At 40.8% G+C, this 11,237-nt stretch overlaps 1 protein-coding gene across 5 annotated transcripts in view; it reads right to left on the bottom strand.

The window, feature by feature from the left end:
• The window catches only part of RUVBL1 (RuvB like AAA ATPase 1), a 71,800-nt gene that overhangs the window by 3,464 nt on the left and 57,099 nt on the right, over positions 1-11,237 (bottom strand). For 3 of the 5 annotated variants that reach the window (XM_053912574.2, XM_053912575.2, XM_053912577.2), the window contains one exon: positions 2,226-2,343. The exons of the other annotated variants lie outside the window; for them this stretch is intronic. In XM_053912574.2, the coding sequence (XP_053768549.1) occupies positions 2,226-2,343 (118 nt within the window). The remainder of the gene's footprint in view (positions 1-2,225; positions 2,344-11,237) is intronic. 5 annotated transcript variants of the gene reach the window in all.

The raw sequence follows: 11,237 nt of genomic DNA, 5'->3' as shown, positions 1-11,237 counted from the left end.
ACAAGCCTTACCCCAAGCACTTGGCCCAGACTCCCTGCCTGGTGCTTCCTCAGTGACACATGATGGAGGCACTGAGGTAGGAGCCTAGCTAAGGAGGAAGGTCCTGCCCACCTGTCGTCATGGCTCACTGAGATAGTGTTGGCCAGGGCAGGATGTCCCTCTGGGGCCACTTGAACAATATTGGGGCATGGCCCTACAGAAGCCACACATCAGCAATGAGCTCTGAGATTGCACCAGGACAAGATGTGCAGCCAGTCTGCCCTGCGCTCCCTCTACACTTGCCAGCCAAAGGGGTGGGCTCAGAGACGCAGAACAGAAGCCAGCAAGCAAGCTCTGCAAAATGTGGAAACAGGCAGGGTACTATAATCCTCCAGAAAACTCAGAAAACCTGTACCAAGAAGTACTAGACCTTCTCTTGCTGCCTCTGCCTGCGGCCAGACCAACCTCACCTGGGAGTAAAGACAAAAGGAGCCCACATTTGAGGTGACACATGTATGGTTTGGGTGCAAGGCCCAACCTTGGCTCATTGTGAGGCCAGGCTGGTCTCTCTGCACCTCACTTCCCAATGTGCACTAGAAGTTGAGCAGTGCCTCCCACTCATAATGGGAGTAACATTTCTTTTTCCTGTGGGGGCAGGCACTGTGATAACCACCTACACATGATCTCATCTACCACCCCCACCCCCTAGCTGCTAGAGGCCACAGGAAGAAACTGTCGTCGTTTTACAGGTGCAGAAATATAGTGTGGCCAGAAGTCACACAGCCTCTTAGGAGCAGAGCCAGGAAAAAATGCTCAAGGTCCTCTTCCTACTCCAAGATCCTGTTTGACTGCTGGGCCTGTCTGCAGGCATCTCTGATAGGGGCCTAGTTGGGAAAGGAATGAGGGGTTCAGGGAAACCACTCTGAGGAGCCTCACCATACTACCTGTCGCTGGGTCCCTATGCCCTTCCCCATCGTGGTCCTGCTGAAAGCCCTAAATGGGTGTTCACTGGGAAGAAGTCTTCAAGAAGCTCATGTGCAGTGGGGGAGATGGTTGAGCCTCCCACCTATGCCCAAGGAAGAGTGTCTTTTTGACATGAGGGCCAGGGTAGGTAGGTATGTAACACCACCTGAGGGTCAGCAATAGCCCCAGTGCAAAAAACTTCAACACCCACCACTGCCTGGTTCTGGAGAGTCACAGTGGTACCCCCTTAGTGGCAGTGCCCAACCCATTCCCCTGCCTGAAACCCTCTGGGACACCCCATTACTCTACCCCAGAGCCTTTTGGCAGCACACCTGCACAATCACCCACTCCTTTCCATTCAACACATATGACAGAGCCACTGGTAGTAAATGGGTCAGGAGATGCTGCTGCTCTCAGAAAACCTATGTCCCTACAGTAGGGGTTCTGCAGGATCCACCAAGAATCTGGACCTACTCTGTTCTGCAGTGCCCAGCTCAGTGAGGCTAGAAACATAAATCTCCACCAGAAGGGAGCTGGCTAAATTACAGCACCTCCCTCCTTTGGAAAGGAAATAGTAGGACATTCTTTACATGCTGAGTTAGAAGAATCCCCAAGATGTGATGTTGAGGAAAAATTAAAAAAGGCAAGAAGCAGAAGAGTATAGATAAAAAATAGACTGCATCAGGAAAAGATTTAACAATTTCTCATGAAACTGAAGATATACCTACCAAGAGAAATTTTAAAATGTTCATTGCAGCTTATTCATAATAGCTGAGAAGTAGGAACAGCATGTTAATGGATGAGGAAAATGGTGGTCACCCATACAATCGCCTCATACCTAACTTCAAAAAGAACAAGCAAGATACACACCGGCATGTGTAATCTTGAGAGCATGAATCTCACTGTCCAAAGTGAATTGAAAGAAATCACAAGAGAGTACATACACACCACATGATTTCATTTTGGAAAGAGGCATGAGGAAACTTTCTGGGGTGACAGTTACATCCTTGAGAGGGTGGAGTTTCACTGGTCAAAACTCACTTAAGATTAGTGGACTTTACTGTGTATAAATGTAACCTTAAAAAAAAAAAATGCAACCAAACCCTGGTTGGTGAGGCTCAGTGAATTGAGCACCGGTCTGCAAACCAAAGGTTTGCCAGTTCAATTCCCAGTCTAGGGCACATGGTTGGAGCATTAATCCATACAATGAAAAGTTGCGGGTTTGATCCCTGGTCAGGGCACATACCTAGGCTGCACATTCAGTCCCTTCTCAGTGCACATACCTAGGCTGTGGGTTTGATCCCAGGATGGGGCATGGACAGGAGACAACCAGGCAACGTTTTAATGTTTTTTTTCACTCCCATCAATGTTTCTCTCCCTCTCTCGCTCTCGCTCTCCACCCTATGTGGAAAATTAATAAACATATCTTTAGAGTAGCTCAATGGATAAGAAAACAAGACCCATACATATGCTGCCTATAAGAGATCCTATTCAGATCAAAAGACAACAAAAACTATAAGTAAAGGGATGGAAGAAAATATTTCGTGCAAATGGAAATGAAAAAGAAAAGCTAAAATACTTACGTTAGACTTTAAAGTCTATAATAAAAAACAAGGACATTACATACTGATAAGAAGTCAATCCAAAAAAAGGATATGATCCTTGTAAACATTTATGTACCCAACATAGGAGCACCTAAATATATAAGGCAGATATTCATGGATATAAAGGGAGAGATCAACAGTAATACAGTAATAGTAAAACAGACTTTAACATTCCATCGGCATCAATGGGTAGATCCTCCAGACAGAAAATCAATATGGAAACAGCAGTCTTAAATGACACATCAGGCCAGATGGATTTAATTGATTTTTTTAATATACCACATTTTGTTTATCCATTCATCAATGGACACTTGAGTTATTTCTACCTCTTAGATATTGTGAATGATGGGATTCAGAACAGGTCTCCTCAAGACGTGCCAATTTTTGTTTAAGATTTTATTTACTTATTTATTTTTAGAGAGAGGGGAGGGGAAGAAGAGAGATTCCAAGTTCCAGAAAAACATCAGTTGGTTGCATCTCACACACCCCTAACTGGGGACTTGGCCTGCAACCCACGAATATGCCCCAACCAGAATTGGAAGTAACATTTCAATTAGCAGGCTCAGTCCATTGAGCCACAACATTCAGGGCAATCGATATTTTTAGAGCACTGCGCTCCAAAGTAGCAAAATATACTCTACTTCCAAGTTCACATGGAACATTTTCCAGGATAGATGACATATTAGGCCAAAAATCCAAGTCGCAATAAAGTTAAGAAGATTTCAAATCATATCCAATATCTTAATCTGACCATAACAGTATGAAACTAGGAATAAATTAGAAGAAAACTGAAAAACACAAACACATGGAGACTAATAGTGTATTACTAAACAATGAATGGGTTAACAATGAAATAAAGGAGGAAATCAGAAGATACCTTCAGTGCTGACGCAGTTGGTTGAACATTGTCCCATGCACCCAAAGGTCATGGTATCAAGTCCCAGTCAGGGATCATGCCTGGGTTGCATGTTTGGTCCTGGTTGGGGTATGTACAGAGGCAACAGTGTTTCTCTCCTCTCTCTCCCTCCCTTATCCTCTCGCAAATAAATATGTTTTTTTAAAAAGAGATACCTTGGGAGAACCAAGATGGTGGCGTAGGTGGACACACTGCGCCTCCTCGCACGACCAGAACTGGCAGAGGATCGAATGGCAAGGAAGTCTGACACCAAGGAAATAAAAAATAAACATTCATCCAGACCGGTAGGAGGGGCGGAGACGGGCAGCCGGGGCGGAGAGGACTCACGTGGCTGTGGCGGACCGAGACTGGCGGAGTGTGGGACGAACGGGGCGGACAGTCTGACCACTGGCAGACCCTGTGGCCCCACATTTGCGCACAGATAAACCCAGAGGGTCGGACTTAGAGTGGCGGAGAATGAGGCAGGCAGAGCGGGGCAGGCAAAGCGGCCGGTAGCACCCTGCAGCTCCACATTCGCACACAGATAAACCAGGACTAACGGACCATGCAACCCAGGGCTCCAGCTCGGGGAAATAAAGCCACAAACCTTTGATTGAAAACACCCGTGGGGGTTGGGGTGGCAGCAGGAAAGGCTCCCAGCCTCACAGGAGAGGTCGTTGGAGAGACAGACAGGGGCCTACAGTGTGCACAAGCCCACCCACTCGTGAATCAGCACCAGAGGGGCCCAGTTTGATTGTGGGTAGCTGAGTGAAAGACTGAAATCCAGAGAGTGAAGCAGGCGCCACTGCTCCCTCTAGGCCCCTCCCCCATGTACAGCGTCAGTCACAGCACAGGGACCAGCGTTACCCTGCCCAGGTGAACACCTAAGGCTCCGCCCCTTAAAGTAACAGCCACACGGAGACAAAAAAAAAAAAAAAAAAGGCCCAAATGACAGAACACTTCAAAGCTCCAGAAAAAATACAACTAAGCAAGTAAGAGATAGCCAACCTATCGGATGCACAGTTCAAAACATTGGTTATCAAGACGCTCACAGAATTGGTTGAATCTGTTCAAAAACCAGATGAAAAAATGAAGCCTATGCTAACAGAAACAAAGGAAAATGTACAGGGAACCAATAGTGAGGTGAAGGAAACTGGGACTCAAATCAATGGTGTGGACCAGAAGGAGGAAAGAAACATCCAACCAGAAAAGAATGAAGAAACAAGAATTCGGAAAAATGAGGAGAGGCTTAGGAACCTCCAGGACATCTTGAAACTTTCCAACATCCGAATTATAGGGGTGCAAGGAGGAGAAGAGGAAGAGCAAAGAACTGAAAACTTATTTGAACAAATAATGAAGGAGAACTTCCCTAGTCTGGAAAAGGAAATAGACTTCCAGGAAGTCCAGGAAGCTCAGAGAGTCCCAAAGAAGCTGGACCCAAGGAGGAACACACCAAGGCACATCATAATTACATTACCCAAGATTAAACGCAAGGACCTACATCCAAGATTGCTCTATCCAGCAAAGCTATCATTTAGAATGGAAGGGCAGATAAAGTGCTTCTCAGATAAGGTCAAGTTAAAGAAGTTCATCATCACCAAGCCCTTATTATATGAAATGTAAAAGGGAGTTACCTAAGAAAAAGAAGATAAAAGATAGGAACAGTAAAAATGACAGTAAACTCACGATTGTTAACAACCACACCTAAAACAAAAACAAGAGCAAACTAGGCAAACAACTAGAACAGGAACAGAACCATAGATATGGACATCACATGGAGGGTTGTCAATAGGGGTGTGGGAGGGGGAGAGAGGGGGGAAAGGTACAGAGAATAAGTAGCATAGATGATAGGTGGAAAATAGACAGGGGGAGGGGGTAAGAATAGTGTAGGAAATGTAGAAGCCAAAGAATTTATAAGTATGACCCATGGACATGAACTATAGGGGGGGAATGTGGGAGGGAGTGGTGGGCAGGATGGAGTGGAGTGGGGGGGGGCGGGAAATGGGACAACTGTAATAGCATAATCAATAAATATATTTTAAAAAAAAAAGAGAGATACCTTGACAAAAAATGAAAATACAACAACCCAAAATCTAGGAGATATAATGAAAGCAGTCCTTAGAGGGAAATTCAGAGCAATACAGGCATAGAAACAAGAAAATATCTCAAATAAAAAATCTAACCTTAAACCTAAAGGAATTTAAAAAGAAAAACAGCCTTGGCTGGTGTGGCTCAGTGGATTGAGTGCTGGCCTGTGAACCATAGGGTTGCCAGTTCCATTCCCAGTAAGGGCACATGCCTGGGTTACGGGCCAGGTCTTCAGTTGGGGACAATCGAGAGGCCACCACACATTCATGTTTCTCTTTCTTCCTCCCTTTCCCACTCTAAAAATAAATAAATAAAATCTTTTAAGAAAAGAAAAATCAGTCTTAAAAAAAAAAGAAACAATGTGAGAATAAGCAAATAATAAATATCAGAGCAAAGATAAATCAAACAGTCTTTAAAAAATATAAAAGATCAATGAAACCAAGAGCTGGTTCTTAAAAAAAAAAAGATTGATCAACTTTTTAATCAGACTTATCATGAAAAGAACATTAAGGACCCAAATAAATAAAATCAGACATAATTGAGAAGTAACAACTGACACCACAGAAACACTAAGGATTGTAAGAAAATACTATGAACAATTCATATGCAAACAAATTGGACAACCTGGAAAAAATGGATAAATACCTAGAAACATACACTATTCCAAGACTGAGTTAAGAAGAAACAGAAAATCTGAAAAGAACAATTACTAACAATGGAATTGAATCAATAATAAAAAAATTTACTCCAAAATTCCTGGACCAGAGGTCTTCACAAGTGAATTTTACCAAACATTCAAAGAATTAACACCTATCCTTCTCAAACTACTTCAAAATATTTGAAAGGATGGAAGACTACCAAGCTCATTATATGAGGCCACCATTATCCATTTTTTGTGCTGTCTTTGTATCCCAAAACCATGCAGAGACATCACAAAAAAACAAAATTGCATGCCATCATCCATGATAAACATAGATGCAATAATCCTTAACAAAATATTACCAAACCAAATTGAGCAATACATTAAGAAGATCAATTGGGATTTATTTATTCCTGGGATTCAAGGTTGGTTCAACATCTGCAAAACAATTAATGTGATACACCATGTAAACAAAATGAAGGATAAAAACCACATGATCATTCAATAGGTGCAGAAGAAGCATCCATTTATGATAAAAACTCTTAGCTACGTGGGAATAGAGGGAGCACACCTCCCTCTATATGTATAAGGCCATATATACAAGACACCTACAGCTAACATCATACTCAATGGGGAAAAGCTAAAACCATTTTCTTTATTATTATTTTTTTATTTTTATTAAGTATATTTTACTGATAATGCTACTACAGTTGTCCCATTTTCCTCCCTTTTGCCAAGTACCCCCATTCCCTCCAGCAATCCCCTCCTCTAGTTCATGTTCATGGGTTGTACATGACTTCTTTGGCTTCTACATTTCCTATACTATTCTTAACATTTCTCCACCTATTTTGTACCTACCTATTATGCTTCTTATCCCCTGTACTTTCCCCCCCATTCTCTTCTTCCTTCTCCCCACTGATAACCCTCCATGTGATCTCCATTTCTATGATTCTGTTCCTGTTATAGTAGCTTGCTTAGTTTGTTTTTGGTTTTTTAGATTCTGTTGTTGATAATTGTGACTTCACTGTCATCTTACTGTTCATAATATTCATCTCCTTCATTTTCTTAGATCTAAGTCCCTTCAACATTTCATATAATAAGAGCTTGGTGATGATGATGAACTCCTTTATTAACTTGACCTTATCTGGGAAGCACTTTATCTGCCCTTCCATTCTAAATGATAGCTTTGCTGGATAGAGCAATCTTGGATGTAGGTCCTTGCCTTTCATGACTTGGAATACTTCTTTCCAGCCCATTCTTGCCTGCAAGGTTTCTCTAGAGAAATTACTTGACAGTTTTATGGGAACTCCTGTGTAAGGTAACTCTCCTTTTCTCTTGCTGCTTCTAAGATTCTCTCCTTATCTGTAATCTTGGGTAATGTAATTATGATGTGCTTTGGTGTGTTCCTCTTGGGTCCAACTTCTTTGGGACTCCCTGAGCTTCCAGGAATTGTATGTCTATTTCCTTAACCAAATTGGGGTACTTTTCTTTCATTATTGTTTCCAATAAGCTTTCAGTTTCTTGCTCTTCCTCTTTTTCCTTCTGGCATCCCTGATTCAGATGTTGGTACATTTAAAATTTTCCCAGAGGTTCCTAAGCCTCTCCTTGTTTTTTTTTGAATTCTTGCTTCTTTCTGTTCTGGTTGACTGTTTACTTCTTCCTTTTGTTCCACATCATTGATTTGAATCCTGGCTTCCTTCCCTTTGTTGTTGGTTCCCTATATATTTTTCTTTATTTCATTTTGTATAGCCTTCACGTCTTCCTTTATTTTGTGGCCATACTCAGTCATTTATCTGAGCATCCCGATCACCAGTTTTGAACTCAGCATCTAATAGGTTGGTTATCTCCATGTCACTTAGTTCTTTTCTGGAGTTTTGGACTGTTCTTTCATTCGGGCCATATTTCTTTGTGTTCTCAATTTGGCGGCCTCCCTGTGTTTCTGTGTATTAGGTAGAGCTGCTTTGACTCCCCATGTCAGTGCACCTTACATTGTATTACATTGTAAGGGGGACAGCCTTAGGTATTCACCACTGCAGTACAACCCACTTCGCCACTTTGTAGGCACTGCACGTGGGGGAGGGGTGGGGGAGGGAATAGTGCCTCTTGATTGGCTCTTGCTCCATTTCCAGTCACTTTCCCCACTTCCTGTAAGTGACTGGCACTCTTCTAGCTGCTGCCCTGGTGCTGATCCCCAGAGTGGTGGGTTTGCGTATGTTCTAGGACTCTGTGGGCCATTTAAATGATCCTTCCAGAGAGACCAACAGTTTATTCCACCCCCCAACTCCTACTGATTTTTACAGCCAGAGGTTATGAGTCTTTATTTTCCCAGCACTGGAACTCTGGTCTGTGCGGTGTTGCATGGGGCTGGGATCACTCACTCCCCAGTTGTCCTTCCCAGTTTTTATCTGCTGTATATGAATGTGGGACTGCCCATTCAGCTGGCCACCCCTGCCTCACTGCCACTGCCTGGCTGCTGCCTTGCTGCATGCACCACACCACATCCTCTCCACCTCTCCTACCCATATGGATGAATGTTTCTTCTTTAAATCCTTGGTTGTTGGACTTCCATACAGTTCGATATTCTGGCAGTTCTGGTTGTATTTTGTTTTTAGGTTGGTTGTTATCCTTCTTATGGTTGTGCAAGGAGGCAAAGCAAGTCTACTTACACCTCCCTCTTGGCTGGAAGTTAAAACCATTTTCTTTAAGATCAGGAATAAGTCGGGGTTGTTCACCTACCAACTTTTATTATGCATAGTATTGGAAGTCCTAGCCACGGCAATCAGACAAGAAAAATAAATAAAAGGCATCCAAATTGGAAAGGAAGAAGTAAAACTGTCATTATTTTCAGATGACATGATACTATGTAGAGAGAACCCTAAAGATTCCATAAAAAATTTACTAGAACTGACAAATGACTCCAGTAAAGTAGAATACAAAATTAATATTCAGAAATTGCTTGCATTTTTATATATCAAAAATTATCAGAAAGAGAAATAAAGAAAATAATTTCATTTATAATTGATCAAAAAATACCAAGAAATAAATTTAACCAAAGAGGTAAAAGACCTGTTCTCAGAAAATGTTAAGACATTGAAGAAAGAAATTAAAGAAGATACAAAAAAAATATAAGTATATATCATGCTCATCATAGGAAGATTAACATTGTTAATATTTCCATACTACCCAAAGCAACCTATAGATTCAGTACAATCCTTATCAAAATACCAATGGCATTTTTCACAAGAACAAATAATCCAAAAATTTATGTAGAACCACAAAAGACTCCAAACAGTCATAAGCAATGGTGAGAAAAAAAGAACAAATTTGGAGGTATTATGTCACCTTATACTAAACTATAGTACAAGGCTCTAGTAATCAAGAAAGCATGGTACTGGTGTGAAAAGAGACACAGAGATCAATGGAACAGAATAGAGAGCCCAGGAATAAACCCATGACTTTAAGTCAATTAATATTTGACAAAGAAGGCAAGAATATAGAATGGAGTAAAGATAGTCTCTTCAATAAATGGCATTGGGAATATTGGACAGATACATGCAAAAAAATGAAACTAGCTCATCTTCTTAAACCATATACAAGAATAAACTAAAAATGGATTAACGACTTAAATGTAAGACTTGAAACCATATAATTCCTAGAAGAAAACATAGGAAGTAAAATGTCTGACACTGCTCTTAGTAATATTTTTTGTGATATAGCTCCAAGGGAAAGGGAAACAAAAGAAAACGTAAGCAAATGAGACTACATCAAACTAAAAAGGTTTTATATGGCAAAGGAAACAACCAACAAAACAAAAAAAACCTACTCAGAAAGGAAAGCATGTTCACCAATGATACATCTGATAAAGGGTAAATATCCAAAATTTATAAAGAACTCATACAATTCAACACCAAAAAAATGAACAATCCAATTTTAAATACGAACAGAGGACCTGAATAGGCATTTCTCTGAAGAGGCCATACAGATGGCCAATAGCATATGAAAAGATGCTCGAGGTCACTAATTATCAGAGAAATGCAAATTAAAACCATAGTGAGATACTGCCTCACACTTGTCAGAATGGCTATCAAAAATTAATCAACAAACAAGTGTTGGCAAGGATATGGAGAATAGGGAACACTTGTGCACTCTTGGTGGAATTCCAAATTGGTGCAGCTATTGTAAAAAAGAGTATGGAGGTTCCTCAATAAATTAAAAGTAGAACTACCTTATGACCCAGCAACTCCACTTCTGGGTATATATCTGATGGAATGCAAAAGACTAATTGGTTGAGATATTTGGACCCCTACTGCCATTGTGGTACTATTTGGGGGGTTGGCCAAAAACTTTGCTTTTGTCTGTACAATGGCTCTAGTAGCGCTTAGTTGTCTTTAAATTCATTCAAAACAATTTTGTTAGGTTGTATGATGACAGTCATCATATCAGCATGTATTTTCTAAAAACTTACCAAATCAGTGAATATTTGTGCAGCCATTTTAATATCAAAGATGGAAGAAAATATGCAAAATTTTTGGCATATCATGCTTTATTATCTCAAGAAAGGTAAAAATGCAACTGAAATGCAAAAAAAAATTGTGCAATGTGTAGAGAAGATGCTGTGACTGATCGAAGGTGTCAAAAGCTGTTTGCAAAGTTTTGTGTTGGAGATTTCTTGCTGGACAATGCTCCAAGGTCAGGTAGATAAGTTGTAGTTGACAGCAATCAAATGGAGACATTGAGAACAATCAACATAATATCATGCAGGAGATAACCAACATACTCAAAATATCCAGATCAATAAAGTTATAAAATAAAATCAGTTATTGATGAAAGTGAAAAATGTGTCTTTTATCTTACAGAAAAAACTAAATAGACTTTTTGGCTAACCCAATACGATAGCCAAGATATGGAAGCAACCCAAGTGCCCATCAAAAGACAATTGGATAAGGAGTGGTACATATATTCAACAGAATATTACTCAGCCATAAAAAAAAGAGTGAAATCTCACATTTGCAACAACATGGATGGACCTAGACAGTATTATGCTATGTGAAATAATTCAGACAAAGAC

This window comes from Desmodus rotundus, chromosome 10 (assembly GCF_022682495.2).
Source record: "Desmodus rotundus isolate HL8 chromosome 10, HLdesRot8A.1, whole genome shotgun sequence".
In the NCBI taxonomy this organism is placed as follows: Eukaryota; Metazoa; Chordata; class Mammalia; order Chiroptera; family Phyllostomidae; genus Desmodus; species Desmodus rotundus.
The sequence above is the reverse complement of the archived record's forward strand: the minus strand, read 5'-3'. Positions and strand labels throughout refer to the sequence as shown.